Genomic DNA, 19,024 nt, shown 5'->3' with positions numbered 1-19,024 from the left:
AGCTCAGGCCAGAAGAGGGAGCTGGAGGTGGGGAGAAAGTCACCTTGTCCACCATGGTCCCAAAAGCTTACTCCAGAAGAGGACACAGCAAGCCAGGGGCAGGAGAGCAGGGTCGAGTCCTGCCAGCTTGCTGCTCGCTGTTTCCCAAACCCCGGAGCTGGGCAGGGGCTGCTGCAGCCAGCAGAGCTGCTGGGAAAACATTCAGCACTGGTGCCCACCTTGCAGCTGTCTTGTGCTGGGGCTGGAAAAAAAGCAGCAGGACTGGGACCGAACCCACACGCGAGAACTGGAAGAGTTTAACGCTGGGGCATGTGAATAAGAAAGCTGGGTGCCCCCTAAGCTGGGTGTCAGACTCGGGCAGTTGCAGGTCAGGTTAATGAGGTCAAGTCGAGGCCAGGGTTTGTTTCAACACAAACGCCACCTACTAAAACCCTGCAGAAGCTAACGGAAACTAAAACCTTGCAGAACCTAACCTTTGTCTTAGCTGATAGAAGGGGAATGGAATAGGAGAAGCCGGTTTGGGTTTTGCTACTTTTTTTTTCTTAAAGAGAAAAGGGGCACTTAAAAATGGTCTGTAAAGGAGGAGGAGTTTGCACAAACCTGGTGCCAGCAGGCGGAGCTCAGAGGAGGAGGGCTGCTGAGTGTCACATGGATGGAGCACAGCAAGGCAAGGGACAGACCGATGTCCCTTCTGCTGCTGGGGCAGAGATGAACACCGCTTATAGCATGAGCGCTCTTCCCTCACTCTATTTTTTTTTTAAATGCTATGTTTCCTGGAAGGCCTAACGTCCCCCGCCCCCAGAAGAACAAAAAGTGAACAAGGGACTGCCCCAGCAGAGGGGAGGGAGGAGACCAAAAAGCTCACAGGTAGGCGGTGGAGAATCAGATGGTGGAAGCCAGGTGGGGATCCAGGGGAAGCTGAACCAGGGAACTGCGCAGAGCCTGGCCCCAGCTTCGTGCAGCTCCCTGCAGGTCTGAGGGAGAGCCCCCCCAGAGCTGCCCCCTCCACCCCCCAGCACCCTGAGTAAACTACGCAGTAGTCCAGTAAGTGGCAACTTCTAACCAGTCTTCCAAGCAACCCCTTCAATATGAGAAGGCGAAGAACGCAGCCACAGGCGCTTCAAATCGACGCGGACCGCGCCAGAAACGCTGCACGGGCTGAGATTCGCTCAGTGCCTCCTCGTGCAACGTTCTGGCCCCCTTCTGAAGCGCGAAGAGGCTGGGAACATGCCCACAAAACACATGCAAAGCCTTCAAAGGGCAAGAGTTCTCAATTTTTTTTATAGAGGGAGAGCTCAGCGGGGCGGCACCCAGAGCAAAAGACCAGGGCAGCTGTCGGTCTGCAGTGAACGGCCTCCGTTAGGTACAGCTCGTGGAAATGCGAACTTGGGTGTGCCCTACAGAAGCGTGAGTTCTGACAGTCGTGAAGCTTCCCCAGCCCCCCCACCCCCCCCTGTTAGATTGCAAGCGCGTGTTGATGGCGGCGCGATGGCTGGATGGCATAAATGAGTCCCAGAGAGTATTTTTTTGATTAACGGTGGGAATTTCGAGCTCCATAAATAAAAAGCGGAATTTCCGACAACTGAAAGTAAAAATTTCCAGAAAGGCATCGATGTATTTGCTGAGTAAGGCGCTGAGCAGGTTCCGCCGTGGTCTTAGCGAGACCATCCGCAGTATCCATAAATAGGGGAGGGGAAGGGGCCTTTTGGACGTGGTGTGCCTGGGGCAGAAGCCCGAGATGGCCTCATTTTAGCCGCTCAACGAGTCCCTGCGTCAGTCCAAGGTGCAAAAGCTGAGCTCTGGAGAGCGTGGCTAGGCGAGGGAAGTAGCCGAGGAGCTTCTCCCACGACAGTTCCAGCAGGCTGGGCACCACCAGCCACATTTTGAAGAGCGAGCCAGTCCGTTTGTTTTCGTGGATGTTGACCACCCCGCCGTGAACGTACATACAGCCAGCCTGGAGAGGAGAGGGGGGAGAGGGGAGTTACACGGGGCGCAGGCGGAAAGGGCAAACCTGAAGGTGCTGGCCCACGCCGAAGCGCAACGCTGCCAGGAAAACCAGGATTCGGCTTTTTACGTGCCTAACGGAGGTGTCACCACTTGAGCCACTCTCCCTGGGCTCCTTTCATAGCTAGGGGGAGGAATCACACTGCTGAGGGCATGCTTCTCTCACCCTAAAGCACTTATCCACCAGCTTAGAGCGCTCTGTTAGGTGAAGTCCACCCCAAGGAATCAATTTCAGGAGTAGGGGCGAAGTGATGGTAAGTTGTTATAGAACCGTACTTACAGTTAAGAAAATATATTTAGCTAAAAAGTCAAAAAACCGCACACAGAGATGTTGTGTTCCTCTGCTGGCTCAGCAGCGCAACGCCAGCCTGCTCGAGGAATCACACAAATGTAGAGACGGGAAAAGCTTGGCTGCTGGCCTGCTCCGAGTGGCATTTTCTGAGTGTACAGGAAAAGAAAGGGCAGTCCTGCTCTCATCACCTACCTCCTTCGTGGTAAATGTGTCCATCCAGCCTAGGATTTCCCAGAAAAAGTTGCATTTATAACAACCTCCAAACTAGATGATGAAAGGACCCTGAGCGTTTCGTCCCCTCGTTTCCCGGAGGTACAGGAGGCTGAAGGCACAGATAAATGCACTTCGTGCTGCCTGTCAGTCACACCTCACTCTGCTTCAAGTTACTGCAAAAAGCACGTTCCCAGCTTTTCCACAGAAGGCCGCTCACCTGCTCATCTTCCAACCCTAGCTGTGCTCTGTGGGCCAAATTCACGGCGAGAACGTTTACTCGGGGAAGTATTTGTGCGTGTTTTATTTCCTTTTGCGAACAGGAATTGATGTTCTCACACTGAATTACTTCCTGGAGCTAGAGCTAATGCGGTTTAAAAGCTAAAGTCCCACACCGCTGCTTTCAGAAAGCAGAAACTGCGCTACAGCTCTTCAAACAGCAGAAGCAGTCGGTGTGGTAACCTCAGAGCAGCTCCCAGCCTCCCTCAAGATGCTGCACCCAGGTGGTAACATCTGCTCAGCTCTATCTGCAGCCCACACAGACGTCAGGGTGCTCGGACAAACGCCTTGAACTTCAGCGACGCAGGAAAGAAGCGAGTCACTTACTGGGGTGACAGCAGCACAGTGGAAATATACGGGTTCAGGCATGGCGGCTGGCAGCTTGACCCACTGGAAAGTCTGCAGGTTCAGCTTCCAGACGTCTCCCAGAATCACTTCTCCGTTATAGCCGCCGCAAACGAACACATCTGCAGGAGAGAGGAAACCCACAGTGCTCACATCCCTCGGGAATTACAAAACATGCTGCAGACGAAGCAAGCACCTTTCTAAACGGTTTTAGGATCGCCACTTAGGTTGTCTCAGCACGAGGTCTCAACACCTCCCAGATCAGTCCCACCCTACTGAGGCCACTTCCCAGCCCGTGATCCCAGCGCCACTACGGCAGATGAAGGGACGAGTGCCTCTGAGAAGCACGAATGCAGGACGATTCCTGCTTTAAGGAGCTGCAGCAAGCCCTAACCAGCCTGAATTCAGAGGTTCGAGCTGATTCCAGTGTTTGTAAACCCACAGGGATCAGTCACAGCCCTGGCCCCAGGCTGCTGTGTGCCCTAGCGCCAGGTCCTCGGCTCCTGGCTTTGCACAGGTTCTCAGCTTCAAGACCTGCACGATGCTGAAGGTGGCCGGAAGCGTCTCCCACCTCCTGCCTTACTTTACTGCCACAATTAGCACTCCTAAGAACTATAATCAGCTACATCGCTCTTCTGCACGGCTCAGCACCTTTAAACATCCAGCATTCAGCAGTAGAACTGAAAACGGTTTTAAAAAGAAGGATCAACGCTCTAACTACTACTTCAGTCCATTATGAGGTATGTATTGTTTGTCAAGGTTGGGAAAATGCAGTCGTTGAGGACAATGAGGCTATGGGAGAGGTCCAAACCCCGCTTAAGAGGTCCAAATGCCGCCAGTCAAAAGGGGACAATCGAACGCAGACTGCACGTGCACGGCCCTCTTTAAGCTGTGCTTCAAGGAGCTCTGTGCAAGTTATTTACAGTGGGAACATTTGGAAGACCGAAGGGAGGAGCAAAAGGCTCTGCTAGGCTCTGTGCAGCTCCTAGCGTATAACGCAGCCACCCTTTTACTAGAGAATGGGAAGACTGAAGTGCCAGCTCTGCTACTGCCCCGTAATCCGCGCTATGTGAGCATCTGGAACGTACAGCACCATGGAAAGGACACGCTATCAGAGAAACCCCTGAACAACCTCGTCTCTAAAGAACTCAGCTCCCAGGACTTGGCCCCGCTTTGGTTTGCAAAGCAAACTGTGAGTCACCAGGCTCTAACAGAAGCATCGTTCAAACGCCCATGTAAGCTCACCACCAAGAAGCTGCAAACTATCACGGACGCTCATGGCTAAAATGTTATGCTATTGTGCTAAAACGCATGATATTTTACATTAAGGTAGCCACATGTCCGAAGGAAATTTGTATGTTGCGTTAATTGTATAAAACGCTGCCGACTTCCAGACAGGGACAGCGCCGTGCATTTCAGAAACACGTTTGCCTGCAAGAGCAATCTCCCTCGTATGAAGAGTGGTGTCAGTTAGGTGGTTTAAGGCTGTTAACAGGAAAGAAATCCTCTTCCGGAAAAGATACGCGTGCCCTGCAGTTCCCTCGAACGTGGTTTGTCACCGCTAGGCTGTATCAAGACACACCAATTTTCAACAGGCAGGCTTTACCATTTTTTATCTGAACGCAGCTATGGCATCTTCGGGCTGCTGGGAAGCCTGAGGGGGAAACAAAAAAGAAAAAGGCATCAACTCTAGCTGCTTTTAAAGTGCTCGCACAAGTGGCGATTTTACCTCAACGAATAATCAAGGACAAGAATCCCTTTTTTTCATTGATAAGGGCTTCTGCTTTCCCGCAATCACAGGTCTAACATCTCTAGTTTAGCAACTGGCTGTTTCACATTTGACTTCTATCTGCTCTCCAGGGAGGAAAGATGTGCCAGGATCTCACTCCCCGCAGCCTCCAGCTCTCCCCTCTGGCTTTTCAGGGAGACTCCCACCACTAACCAGGCCAGCACCCGGTCCCTCAGAGGGAGTAGAGATGGGCAGCCCCTGCCATCTCACCTCTCTGGGGAGGGAGAGAAGCCAAATAAACTCCACCTGGGTTAGTTCTCACTGCTGAAGCTATTAAGGAGCAGGGTCCTGAAGCCAGCTAAAGTCATGACTACAACAAGGCTTCAAGGCAGGCTGTCAGACTGCCACCTACCAGCATTTTCGCACATCCTGGCCGCTCTCTGGTTTAAAGACGACGACTTGTGACGTTTCCAGACTTACCAACTTTTTCATGCGGTTTCGTGGCAATTTCCTCCCAGGTGTTGGTCTCAAGGTTGTACGCGTGGATCTGAAGGAACAAAGAGGAGCCATTAGTTGCTCTTGGCGCTGCCAGCGCTACGATAACACAGCTGCAAGGTGACAAAACTAGACTCTGACCCGGGGAGCCACTATAAATAACACCTCTGGTTCGTCAAGTGTGAAAATGAAAATAGCTAATGCAGCCAGTGACTAAGCAGGTATAAAATCACGTTCAAAATGTACCGGCCTACTAAGGCTTTCCTCCGCAACTTTGCTATTTGAGCCCCAAAACTGGACAGAAAGAATATTGCTTCTAGGAAAAAAAGGACCGATAAAGCCCACGCCCTCCAGTTCTCAGAGGTGTTTAGAAACACTTAGCTCATACTGCACCTAAGAAGAAAAAAATGCAGAGAATGAAGCGGAAAAGTCACGTTAACTTCTACAGTTTCAACTTTTTTGGAAGTGGAGCGCTATTTAAAGCCTCCTCATTTATCATCTCACCATTCCGAGATGAATTCACTCTTCCTTCCCCAAATTTTAATGGGGAAAAATGTTTACAAGAAAGGAAATTAAAACTTAGGATTAAGGGAGAAGATGAGAAGAGTCACCATATCAATATTCAAATTACACATCAAGGAACTTCTTTGGCACTTTCCTGTTTTGGCACAACTACAGAATTGAGAGAGATGTCCCAAGAGTTTTTAAACAAGAATCTTTGATAACAGGTCTGTGAGAACAAAGCTATTCTGCAGATCTGTGTTGGCATCAGGTAACACAGATGAGTCATTTCTAAGTCCACGGGACATGTTTGTGGTAACACTGGGTTTTACAGAAACAGGAGAGAAATCTGCTCCCAGTAATTATTTTTCTTTTTTAAAACCAGCTCCCCAGACAGACGAAGTGACTGTGCTGGTTGTGCTTCACCGCAGAAAACCTCCTGTCCAGGCAAGCCCTGCAGGTTTCTGATCACCTTACCTTATCTAAGGAATAAGCTGTCCAGGAAGTTCCACCTCCCAGGATATAAATCCGTTGACCGTCATGTGCGATTTCATGTCTGTACCTGAAGGTGCAGAGACGGACACTTGGCAGCACAAGGAATTAGAGCAAGAACAAAGCTTTCTGCAAACGCTACCACACTTGAGTGGTTTGAGCAGGCATCCCAAGCCTGCCCACGCTGTGCCAGGCTGGCAGTTTGCAGGGGATGTGGAAGCTTTCACGAGCAACCCAAGCAGCACTTCAACAGCTGGAAAGGCGTTTTCTGAGAGCAGAGCAGCACGGACCTTAAGTACAACAATTTCTGGAGCACCACGAGAGCCCTCAATACTCCCTTCCCTTCTCACCCTGAGGTCGCTAACAGATCTCCTTCCTCCGCACCTCGCTACAGAACGAGACAAGGGGCAGGGATCAGGTGGAGTCTCGTCCCCTCCGCAGCGCTCGCCAGCTGCCCCAAGTCCCCTCCTCTGGTCTGGCAGCACACGGCACAGAGCGGTGCCTGGCAGGAGCTGCACACCCCATCCCTAAATCCTCCTGCATACCAGACCCAGCAGGTTCACAAAGACGCTGCTCTAAAAGCGCTCAGCAGCCTGTCCGTGCTCTCTGAGCTTCTCAGTCCCAGTAAAAGCGATGACTCCGCAGTGTAAAAGCTCTCCAGACCGACAGCTTCTCACCTCTCCTCTGGCATGTCACAGGACATGTTGTTTGGTTTCAGCTGGATCCACTCCCTAGTGTTGAGGTCTAGCTTATGCAGGTCGGTACTGTAGATGTAACCGGTCGTCCCACCAAACACGTACAAGGAACCATTGATGATGGCCATGGCCTGCAAGGTAACGGAGAAAACAGTTAGGAAGGACACGTGGCAGCAGCGCCTGAAAAAGAATTCCCACCCTCCCGAAGCAAGACACTGCTGGCAAAGCTCTACCCACAAATTTCAGAGCTCTGTGTTCAGAAAACAAAGGGCAAACGAAGAAAATACACAAAATATAGGGGGGTTTCTGCAGCTCCATGGTCACAGAATGAGTACCTCAAAGGAACAGGAAGAAAAAAAACTCCCGAGGGAAAAGGAAGCAATGGCTAGAGGAGAAAGCTGGGGCACGAGGCAGGGAAGAGAGCACACGAGCTTGAATTCTGTAAGAAAAATTCTTGTTTCGGTTTCATCAGGGAGAGCAGCGTCATGGCAACACTAACGTTCCTGGAAAGAGTTTCTAAAACCCGGCAGAGAGGTTTCTTAGCATAAGCCTCGGTGATGCTCCCTTACTGCCAACAACCAGTGCACTGAGCCCTGAGCAAGGCCACTCCTGATCCTCCCAATCAGGAGCTGGCATTTGGACTGGCTCGCAACGCGCCGGCAGCTGTAGCAAAAGGCTCCCTCTGAACCCTCCGGAACTGCAAGAGTGGAGAGCTCTAAAAGCCAAGGGGAGAAGGAAGGGAAAGAGCGTTCAAAGCTTCAGGGAGAACACGGGAGGTACAGGACAGGGCTTCCCAGAAAAGCAGAACAAATGGCACGAAATACTGTGCAAGCAGCAGAAGGTGCCAAGAAGCTTAATAAAGGAACAGAAAGGAAAAAAGCCGCAGAGGAGGCAAGTCTGAGCAGCGAGCCAGATGAGCCGAGAGGAGCTGCTACGTTTCAGACATCAGATGATTTGGATCTGTGCAGCAGGGGCTCAAAGCAGAGAAAACCCTGGACCTCCTTCACGCTGACCTTACACATACTGGTATGGAGAATCTTATAGACCAGTATCAGATAGCCAGCAGGATTAAGCGTAATAAAGCCCTGAACGCGGTGGTTAAGCCTCACGAAACGGAGACAGCCTGTACAATTCAGAAGCGCTTGGGAGCGTCGGCTCGAAGGCGGTGCAGGCAGCCCTTCCCCGACGCGATCCGAGGCGGGAGAAGAGGTGCAGCTGCTGCCCAAGGCCGGCTGGGGCTACGCTGGGAAAGGGGAAGACAACCCTCCCTGACCCCAAGCGTCTGGCACGCAGCTAAACGAGAAATTAGGTGGGTTGGAAACGTCTGCACAGATACACGGCAGTGTTATTGGAAAGCACAGCAAAAGCTGGCAGACCTCCCACGAGAGCGAATGTAGTTTTTGTGCTGTACTGGACATCAAGCTCATTCAGGACGCCACGGTCAGTTTTAAAAGTTGTTATTTTAATACAAATAAGACCTACTAAACATCGTTTTCATTTATATTTGGGATTTTAAAGGCTCTGAGGAGGCTACGGAGCAGCTCCAGAAAGTACCAGCTACTGCTTTTATCAGATGTACCTTTTCACTCAAATGCATCTGGCATCTAGTTAAATTGGGGGGTTTTCCAACTGCAAGACTCTTTGAGATTTCAAAGGAAAAGGACAGTTTTCAAGCTCTGGCCCCCGCTGCAGGACACCGCGTAGCGTACGCAGGCACACACACCGTGCCCGACAAGTGCTGTGCCGCCTACCTGGCCGTAGATTCGATTGGGTTTCTTCCCTCGGCAGCTGAGCAGGGCCCATCTCTTGTATTTGACGTTGCAGACGTGGACATCGTTGCCGTTGCTCTCCCCAAAGGGGATCCCGGTGCCCCCGAACACGAGCAGGTTGTTGCCGTGCAATACGACTAGGAAAGACAGAGCAGAGAGACTTGTTGCTGTGAGACGCAGCGAAGCAGAGCGACTCCGCTCCGTTCAAATCGTTGTTCAGATATCCTACAACTCGCGCCACGCGCTTATGGCCTTGAAACGCTCTAAAAGAGAAAGAATGCAAGCTAAAACCATGGAAACCAAGGGCTCACTTTTAAAAACGACTAGCGAACAGAGAGATCTATTTTGGGTGCTCTGAGATGGCTGCATCAAGCACCTGTCCACCGAAAACACAGAGGCCTCGCAGCTGTTAAGCTAAATTCCCAAAGACACTTGAAGTTTTTTTCTTCCTCCTGGCCTCAGCCCTAGAGAAGAGGAAGAAAAACCAAAAAACCCAACCCAAACTCATGGCCTACGCGTACGAGAGATGGGAACGGGCCCCAGCTTTCCCAGCTCTTGCCTGGTTTTGCATGCCACCAATTACAGCAGCTTCAGGAGTCGATGCCTAGGCGCCGCATTTCCATACGTACGTGACATGGAGGCTAGCTCCCTGGGCATGTAGCCTTCCGTGCCCATCTGATGCCAGGTGTCCGTGGCAAAGTTGTACCGCCAGAGCTCCCTGAAGAGCGGGTAGTCTTCGTTCTCCGGCCCACCGGACTCGTCGTAATCAGGATTGTAGCCTCCGAACACGTACAGGTTGGCGTTGTCCGCCACGCACCGATGGCCGCTCCTCGCCGGGGGAGATCTGTGACCTGCAGCGCAAAGAGAAGGCAGGGGAGCCTTAGGGGGACGCCTGCGGCCAAGCTCGCGGCTGAGGCTCAGGACCACGGTGGGCCTCAGCGGGTGTTTGACAGCAAGGAGTCACATCTGCAGCCGGGAGGTGACGGTTTTCGCGTCGGCTCCGCCTCTCTGAGCGGGAACAGGGAGAGCCGCCGCGTGTCACCGCCTCGGTCACGTCCGCGGCAGCCCCCAGAGCACAGGCCCGCAGCTCAGGGCACGAGAAGCCTTTCAGATGTCAATCCTACCGCAAAAGCTAGCTTCAAGATTTTTTAAAATTATTATTTGTTAACCAATTCCCCTTTCTGGCGTTCTGCGTGACTGATTTACTTAGGAAATAGCTCCAAAATGCCGACGGGGAGCTCAAGCTCAGGCCTCACCCAGAGGAGGCAAACAGAGCGGTACACGCATGGCAGTCAGTCCGGGACAAACTCAACAGCAATGATCTTGTTGGGCATCTGAAGTCTTCACTGACAAGTGATCAAAATTCCACGCTTGTTCTGATTCAGTGCTCGTAAGAGGCCAGCACAGAGCCAGGGGTTTTCCTCCAGTGCGACACGGGGCCACGTAACGGAGGAGAAAGAGGAAAGGAGAGAAAACGGTCGGGTCCCCGAACAAAGGAGCTGGTTATGAGACGGCTGTAGACCAGGAAGGTCCCAAAACTCATCTTTCTACGCAATATAACGCTGTTTTGGTGGGACTGCCTCTAAGCTTCACCTTGAGAAGGAGTATACGTAACGTTCCCCTAAAATTTCAGCGGGTAACCACCACCCTTCAATCACACCTCACGGCAGACTTTGGTTCAGCCGACAATAAAGACCAAAAGAAAAAAGAATAAAAATCAAAAGCAGATCCCCACAGGTGCCCTCAGCCAGCAACCCGCGATCTGCACCACCCACCTGCTCTCACAGCTCTTTTACGGACTTTTAAGATGGAACAGGACCCGGGGAAAGGTCTAGGTAGGACCCATCGCGTTTCTTCTTAGAGCCCGTTACAATTATCAGCAGTGAATCGGACACATGGAGCGACAACGAGTGAAGCAGCAAGCATCTTTCCTGCAGGAAAGGTGAAATAAATGATTTGTCCAGGCCAAGTTCCGGATCGTAGCTCAGCACAAGCAGCTGTGCTTAACCACCTTCCTGGCGTGCTGCTGCCGCTTTTCGTTCCACCTCGCGTGCGGCATTAAAGCTGCTCGGAGTTCACACAAACGCCTCGCGGCAAAATTTCCACGGCCCTGGCTTGCTTCCGGGAAGAGCCGCGTCTCACAGCGATCCCCGCTTGGGAAAGCAGCACGCCCCGAGCGAAAGAGAGGGGAGGGAAGGGAAGGGAAGGAAAAATCGCTCGTCTTCTGCCTCTCTGCTGGGCCAGCTTCGTGCTCCCAGCCACCCGCGCACCTGCACCGAGGGGTGGTTGCGAAAAGCTCCGAGAGCTGCGGCCAGCAAGCTCCTGGCCTCGGCGCTAGACTGAACTGTTAACGCACACTGCGTGCTTCAGAGGCGATTCACGGCGGGCGACAAACATCCGTCCCTCCTGGCTTTGTGTTTTAAAGCCTGGAACTACCAGAAGAAGGGACCCGCTTTCCCTAAGCGAACCCAGGGGCAATAACAAAGGTATTTAGGGTGAAGGCAATCGCTCAGCCACCTCCAGAGGGCAATTCTTCTCATCCTGGATGTCTGCAGCCAAAAGCAGGCCCGAGAGGTGCCCGCGTCTCTCTGCAGTCCATAGAGGAAATCCTACCGAAGGGCTCACGCGTCTGCACTCGGCCAAAGGAAGCTCGCCCCGCTCCAGCCGTCTTCTGCCTCGTCCCCGGCGGTCCCAAAGAGCCTGGAAGGGCCGAAAGGGGAGCAGCACCGAGCACACAGCTGGCAGGGGAGATTTAGTCCAGTCACAGCGTGTTTGAGTTGAAATATGACTTTTACGTTCACCATGGATCCTGTTTCCCTGTTAAAACACCTGCAGGGAGAATCTCCCAGAGGGAAGAGGGGAATAAGGCCGAGTTTCGCACAAGGCGAGCGGATTAAAGGGCTCAATTCAAAGCAAATATATTAATAAACAAAACCGAGGAGGCCTTCTTTCAAAACGAAAAGGGAAGACACCTGGCCTTGTCAAGAAGTTCAGGTTTGACACGAAGGGCTCAGTGCTCTGGTGCACGCAGGTCCCTGGCACAGCAGGATGGGTGCACCAAGCCCGTATGCATCTTCCCATTTATACAGAAATCTCTTTTCTACCTTTAGAAAATTAACCTTTTCCGGCTCTTTTCCGGATGGGGAAGGGCACCAGAAGGCAGAGCTGGTGTCGGACGCTCCCCAACCGAGAGGGGCTGCAGGGTGACCCACGGCACGCTCCTGCCATGAGCCACGTCCCGCTAGTTCGTCGCCCGCTGCCACGACCCTCCCCAAGCGCTCTGAGGGCCCTGCACACTACAGGAGCAACATTTCCAACCGAACGCTCCCTGCGTAAGGACTGACTTCTCTCTGAAGGCGTCCCCTTGCCAGCTTTGCTCTTCGCTAAACCCCTTAATGGACCGGTTCCCCTGCTCCCAGAGGCCCACGGAAGACAAATCTGCCCGTACAACGGGGAAAAATCACCCGACACGTCTTCCAAGACACCTGCGTAGACACGCTCACACGTTAATCAATGAGCTAAGCAGTAAAACATTAAACCGAGTTAAACTGTCAGCAAGCTCGTCCATCCAGAATTGGATTAGTTCACTTTAGAAGAGGGTTTTGAAACAAATTTCTCTAGTTCTGCCTTTTAAAGAAAGGAACCGTCCAAGCCGGGTGTATTTAGGAGCTAATTCGGATCAGTTTCTTCAGCAGACAAGCTCTACGCCCTGGACCTCCAGCGAGGAGACGCGTTTCCATTTAATTGTGCCCTATTCGATGACTCGCGGCTCCTACCAAAATTCTTAACGCACGTTTCGGATGTGTTTGCCCCGAGCGTCAGCAGCTGCAACGAGCCGACCCAACACACAGCAGCTTCTGATGGTGCAGGAAGAGGAAGACACCCAAAGGTTTGCTGCCTTCCTCCTGCAGCCAGCACAAGCCCCGGCCGAGGGCCTCGCCAGCAATTCTCCAGTTAGACTATTAATTATTATTAAATAATTCAGTTAGAGAAAATGGCTCTGCGGAGAGCTACATTGGGAAACGGGTTGTGTGGCCAGCTTAAGGCCGTGAAGCAAAGCGTGGCTGCTTTGGAGCAGCAGCTAGCAGGCAGGACGGGAAGGTGCAGTCCTCGGAGACTCCTTCCTCCTGGTGCTCAGGGCAGAAATGGGAATAAGAAGCCACCCGGCCAGAATTAAGTTGAAATACTGTGGCAGGGACCCAACGAGGACACTTCTCATTTAGGACGGAGCTGCTTGACAGAAGCTCGCTCGCCGGCTACCTTTACGCACCGACCTGTTGACACCCTGCTCAAGTCACCCTCTGCAAGGGATTCATTACGTGACTTCCGAGGGAGCCGCTCGCGTGGCCCAGATTAACTTCGTTAGAGCTGCCTCCTAATTGAACGCCTCTCCAGCACGGGGTGTTATCAGAACAAAGGGGAGCAAGGAAAAAGGCGGTGTGAGCACCCGCTGCCGGGCTTCCTGACGTGGCACAGCCCCTGACGCAGGAGATGTTTGTTCCCTACCTCTCAGAGAGCTCCGAAGGCAGAACAGACCTGGGGAGAAGAGCAGGAGAGAACAGAGGTGTCAGTAAGAACGCTTAAAGGAACCCTTCGCTTTAAAGGAGGAAGGTTTAACGGTCCTGAATGGCATCCAACAAGGCTCCTGGTCAAAACGTCCCTCCCACAGGGAGGAGGACGCTAGAGCCTTAAAGCTGAATTGCACCCTAATGTAAATATTGTTCCTATTCTCACCAACGCAAGCTTCAAAGTTTATCAAATTCCAACTGTGAGGCCTGTGAGCTACAGAAATCTACGAGAAGTCTGGAAAAAAACCCACTCATTTTCAAGAAGGCAGATTCCTTGAAGCTGTGCAGCAGATTAAATGCTATCGGCTCGCCTAGAACCACGCCGCGCGTCAGCAGCTCCGGCCGGATTGCTCCGCTGCATTTCAACAGCTCCATAAAGTTATACGAGAGGAGAATTAAACGGCGGAGCACGCGCTGAGCCAGTGCAGCCACCGCGTCACGGGCGGCAAAAAAGGTGAGAGGCCCTTCCAACAGAGCAGCACCGAGACAAGGTGCAGAGGACAAAGGCACCTGCTTCCCACCTGGTCATCCGCCCTCTGATCACCGCAGGAAAAAGAACGCCGGCAGCACCTCACCGGCTCGGTTAATCGCGGGGGGAATACCTGCTACCGGGTCAGTAAGCCGGCCGGATGGCTTTTATTATTTTAAAGAAGGGAAAAGGGGTAACGAGGCAAATTCAGTTACCAGAAATACAAACAAACAACGAAAGACTTGAATACTGAGTTGTCCTGAGAGCCTACACGAAACTAGCCTCGGCCTTACCGTGACCACGCTGCCAGAAAAACAGAAATAAATCTATTAATCAGCGGGAATACGCTCTTGGCAGAGCGAGGTCTGCCTCCGCCCTCAGCTTCCGCAGAGTTCACTTTTACTTTTTAAGGGAGTTTTCTTTAGTCACCACGGTGCCTCGTTACCACTTCCCAGCAAAGCGACGCCGTGCTGTTTTCCTTCGCGACCTGCAGGAGGAAAACGATTCCTAGGTCCTTCGGGAGCAAAGACAGGCGAGGTGAACCTGCCTACCTCGGGCTTAAGAGGCGAGACTCCGGAAATGGACGCAGGCCGTGCCCTTTCACCGCCACAGCCACCGGAATCTGTGCCGACAGCTCCTTCCCACGATCACGAGGCCTCGTTTCTGAACTTTGCCGCGTGCCGGTGCTTGCTAGGGACGCAAAAAACCATCCTTTCGCACAGCCAGGTGGCCAGAGCCCACGATGCGGGCGCCCAGCTTGCAGTTCTGCCTCTGTTCTGTCAGTCTCAAAGAATCGCTGAAGCTGGAGGGCGATCATGAAGCTTTGACACGCTGCTTGCCCCACCCCGCTCACTGAACCACAGAAGGCTCCTAACGCCCCCAAACCGCCCGTGATTTCTTGTTCCGTGTCGCTGGCTCGTTTCACGCAGCTCTTCTTCGTTTGGCTGTTTAAAGGCACCGCTGCCCACGAAGAGAAAAGCAGGCAGGATGAAGACGACGCAAGTTAGAGAGCTGCCCGCTCCGTTCGGAATCTGCAGCCACCGAAATAATTAAACGCAAGTTTTGAAAGGTTTCCCTCCTCATTACGGACGCTCACCGGCAAGGAGAACACGCGCGGTTACCTGTCACCTCGCAGGGACGACCAGAGCTAAAGAGCACGGCCGGTCTCGGCGACCAGGGCTTCCACGCGGAGCTGAAACCCACGGCGAATTCAGGAGCAACGCCTGGCTTCTAACCTCCAGAAAAGAACCTGGTCAACAAAAGTCGCCGGTGTTTCTAAACCTCAAGGAACGAGCAACTGCCTCGCTTCTTTCCCAGCCAAGGTGCGCTTGAGAGACGACTCCAGCATTGCAAACGTGCATTTGAAAACCACATCGGTTTTGTTGTTTTTTTTTTTTAAATCAACGCGTCCGGCCTCGAAGCTCTTTAAATACTGCGAGACTCCGAAAATTAGGGAAGGGCTGCCAGATCTTTCCTGCTGAATGAGGATTGCTTCCAACGCCCCATTTTACTGAGATGACGGACGATCAGCCGTAAGCTCGCGACGGCCACCCAGGGGTTACGGGTGCCAGCACCGCCCTTCCTAAGCCTTCTCCTCAGAGCAGAGGCGTTCCCCCACGTCCCCCAGCTAATTCTGCTTTCCAAAATGAGAGCCACGCACGCCCGGCAACCCGAAGCGGGTCGGCACTGCGGGCTGATCCTTTCACACAGGCAGTGCCGAAAGCAAGGACCACGTTCTGCCGGGCTGCAATGGGAACGCTCAGCCAAAACAGACCGAGAGAGTTACCAAATAAATAGAAACTCCCGAGCTGCAATCCAAGCGCTGCTGGTTTGAATGCCCTCGAGTCTCCCTTCTGCTTAAAGGATGGCCCCTGGAGACGCTCCTCGTAGGGCTGGAGCACTGTTTGTCACTCCCGTATTTACCGGTGAAACCATTCGCACGTACAGCCGCCAATCCTCTTCATTTCACGCGACTCAAACTTCACTTTGAAGGCCGTGCTCAAGCAACCGAGCCCTCCCCTCCCTCTCCCGCAGCGCACCTGGAACAAAGCTCATTCGTACAAACCAATAACTCGCTCCTGGGGCAGGAGAGGCAGCTACCAGGCCTCAAACAGCCCCGGGGAGGGCAGCCCCGGCACCTCCCCGCGCAAGCCCTCTTTTTGCTCAGCCCCTTTTCATCCGGGTGTCCTCTGGGAGGTGATTTGCAAAGTAAAGGGTGCAAGAAGGTAACGGAGCTCAAGGCGAGGTCTCACGGAAGGCGAGGGTGATGTTATTTCTAAAAAGGTCTTGAAGTAAGCCGGGCCTGGCCACCCGGAGCCGCAAGGAGCACAAACATCCAAACGATCCGGCCAGGAGCACCTGGGGGAGGAAAGGACGAGGGCTGCCAAGTCCTCGCTGTGCCTCCCGGGTCCTCCTGGCTTTAGAGTGCCCGAGCAGCCCTGGACGGGTCTTCTACACCTTGGGGGAACCTCTGGCTCCTCTGCCGAGATCCTTTAAGCCTCAGCGTTTCGCCTGAACGTTGCGGAAGCGGAAGGAGGCACCGCCTGCACCTCCTCACTTCACCTTTCCTGCGGCTTTCGGCCGTCTTCCTGCTGGGAGAAGGGGAAGAAGAAGGGCACTGGGCTGTCACCTCCTCGTCTCTGTGCTGTTAGCGGGGCGCCGGCTCTTCCACTCGTGAGACGTCGGTGCCGTGGCCTCGCCAGGGCCCTGGGCTCCGCGAAAGCAGCACGTCGCTCGGCTTTCCTCCGGGCAAACGCGCCCCTGGCCGTCACCGCGAGCCACCCTCGTGCACCCCGCTGCACGCCCGGTGTTCTCACACCCGCGTCTTCGCTCTGAGATCGTTCAGACCTAAGCCTGGTGCTTTTATTACAGACCCGCACGTTCCCCTGCTGGCTCGGGGACGTTTTTCGGTACCTCCCCTTCCACCCCTGACTTCAGCAAGACCTCCGAAGGACGTTTAGGCCAGGGGCCGAAGCCACAGCACCGCAGGCTCCCGGGGGAGGGGAGGGGAGGGCAGGGCAAGCCACCGCCGCCCCCGGCACCGACCTTCCCGCGTTCGCCTCTTCCGTCGCGGCCGCCCGCGATCCGTTTGCCGTCTGGGTACCGAGAACGAGCCTTCCGACCCGCTCCTCCAGCCCGAGCGCTCCCGTCCACGCAGGCTGCGGGCGCCCGACGGACCCAGGAGAAAGCGGATCGATGGGCGCAAGGGGGGCTGCCCCGCGGTCGAACCTTTCCCTCCGGCCCTTTCTGCGTTTCAGACGTTCACGGGCGCGCAGCCGGCCGCGTCCCCCGCGGGCAGTGAAATGAGGGACGCTGCGACGGGTGAGGGTCGCTGCCTGGGAAGGGAGCAGCAGGGCCCAGACCCTCCGGGCGGCGCTGGGAAACGGGTCCCCGGGGGGAAGGGGGCCGGCTGAGAAGCCGGGGGAAAACTTCTGCCCCGCGACCTTGAACGTTACGCCTCGGGGCAGGTTTCTACACAGCGGGCGCGCCTCGGGCAGCTTCTCTTCCTTTTTTGCTTTGCGTAAAGAGGGGAAGGAAGGAAGGGGCTCCGGAAAATTCAGGTATCGCACGCACGCCGCTCTTCAAACAAACGGCTTTGGGCTTGCTCCCCCCCCCAGGACACAAACGCGTACAGGATACTCGCCTTTTTTTTTTTTTCCTGGTGTTTTTTTGTGTTTTTTTAAAGACGTATCAGAAATTCCGAACCTTCCTGCCCCAAAAAAAAAAACAAAAACAAACAAAAAAACCCCTCCAACCCTATCGCCGCTGGGAAAATCACAGCTCAAGAGAAGAGCCCGAACCCGGGGCACGGGAGAGGCAGGGAGGTAATTCAGCTCTCGGGCTCGTTTCTGCCCACTTAAACCCCCAAAGCGTGACGAAAAGAGGCAAATGTCGCTGCCACGGCTCCATTTCCAGCGTGGACGGGAGGATTTTCAATTCTCGGGGGGTGGAAAAGGCCAAAGCTGAAAGTTACACCCGCTTCTCGTGACCGCGTAAGAAAGAACAGAGGGAGAACACGAGGGCAGCGGCACCGACATAAATAATTGGATGCTCCGGTGCTGTTTTGGCAAGAAATGAACCCAGAAGCTACTTGAAACGGCAGCTGGCTTGGCAGGAGTTAAAGGGCTCGGCGGGGCGGGGCGGGGAGAAGACAGAAAACGTCCGCTGCCAGGGGCACGCTACCAGCTCCTTGCAGGATTTACAGCAGGAATTACCTCTAAAAAAGGGGGGAAGTTACAAAAAAAAAGCCACAGCGTGCTTCGCACAAAGCTTCCAGGGCCCTAAACGGCGGGGAAGACGAAAGCGCGCACTGGAAGCTCCTCGAGAGGAGTGAGAGGTAAGGGAACAACCCCGGCCGGAGGAAACGGAAGGAGGGGAAGAAACGATCCCTGTCTGCGTCTCAGCAGCTGCTGGGGCGCCGTAAATAGGGCCTCAGCGGGTGCCAGACGGGGGGGAAAAACTCCGGCGAGCTCCAGGAGCGGATTTCCACCAGCCGGCTCTGCAGCAAGGCCGCCGGCGAGCTGCAGGCTCGGGGGGGGGGCGGCCCCAAAACGCCGAGCAGAGCTCCAGGCGCGGGCACGCTCCTTAGCCAAAAAAAAGAAGGAAAAAAAAAAAAAAAAAGGCGATTTTAGCCCCGACCGCGATCGTTCCGACTGCGTCAGGAGGACGCGCTCGAGGCAAGGGTTAGAATTCGGGACGGGGAAGACAACCTGCTCGCGTTACCGAAAAAATCCCCTATCGCGGAAGGAAGGAAGGAAGCGTTTTTTGAGTGTCTGCCCCAAAACAGGAGGCGTGGAGCCGCCTGGCAACTTCCCCGGGCTCTCACGCCAGGCTCGGGGGCGTCCTCGCTGCTCCTGAGGACTCACCGGGGTGCAAACGTCGGCCCAGGAGCTGCTGGTGCCCACGGCGAGCTGCTGGTCTCGGGGGGGGGCTTCGCACCCCTGAAGGGCTCCGCGAGGTGGGGATGGGGCAGAAAGGGCTGGGAAACCCCTCCGGGGTGGCAGCACCCCGAAATCTGCGGCCCTGGTGGGTGAGGGCTGCTACGGGCACGAGGAGGGGAACCCCAAACCAGATGGGAAACGCACCACAGGAGCACGGGGCGCCCCAAACCCCTCTCAGGATCACAGGACTGATAAAATGGGGGCGATCGCCTCTCCTGGGGGATTGCGGGGTGACC

The 19,024-nt window shown here is 54.2% G+C and overlaps 1 protein-coding gene across 1 annotated transcript in view; it reads right to left on the bottom strand.

Annotated features, from left to right (window-relative positions):
* Positions 1–1,597: 1,597 nt before the first annotated feature.
* KLHDC10 (kelch domain containing 10) overlaps positions 1,598–19,024 on the bottom strand; it is an 18,733-nt gene continuing 1,306 nt past the window's right edge. The window contains exons 2-9 of the mRNA XM_040545553.1: positions 9,441–9,662; positions 8,794–8,948; positions 7,025–7,173; positions 6,333–6,417; positions 5,340–5,406; positions 4,737–4,784; positions 3,113–3,252; positions 1,598–1,954 (exon numbers count right to left, since the gene is read on the bottom strand). Of these exons, the coding sequence (XP_040401487.1) occupies positions 1,745–1,954; positions 3,113–3,252; positions 4,737–4,784; positions 5,340–5,406; positions 6,333–6,417; positions 7,025–7,173; positions 8,794–8,948; positions 9,441–9,662 (1,076 nt within the window). The 3' untranslated portion in view covers positions 1,598–1,744. The remainder of the gene's footprint in view (positions 1,955–3,112; positions 3,253–4,736; positions 4,785–5,339; positions 5,407–6,332; positions 6,418–7,024; positions 7,174–8,793; positions 8,949–9,440; positions 9,663–19,024) is intronic.

The sequence above is a fragment of the Cygnus olor genome, chromosome 1, assembly GCF_009769625.2.
Source record: "Cygnus olor isolate bCygOlo1 chromosome 1, bCygOlo1.pri.v2, whole genome shotgun sequence".
Lineage (NCBI taxonomy): Eukaryota > Metazoa > Chordata > Aves > Anseriformes > Anatidae > Cygnus > Cygnus olor.
The sequence above is the reverse complement of the archived record's forward strand: the minus strand, read 5'-3'. Positions and strand labels throughout refer to the sequence as shown.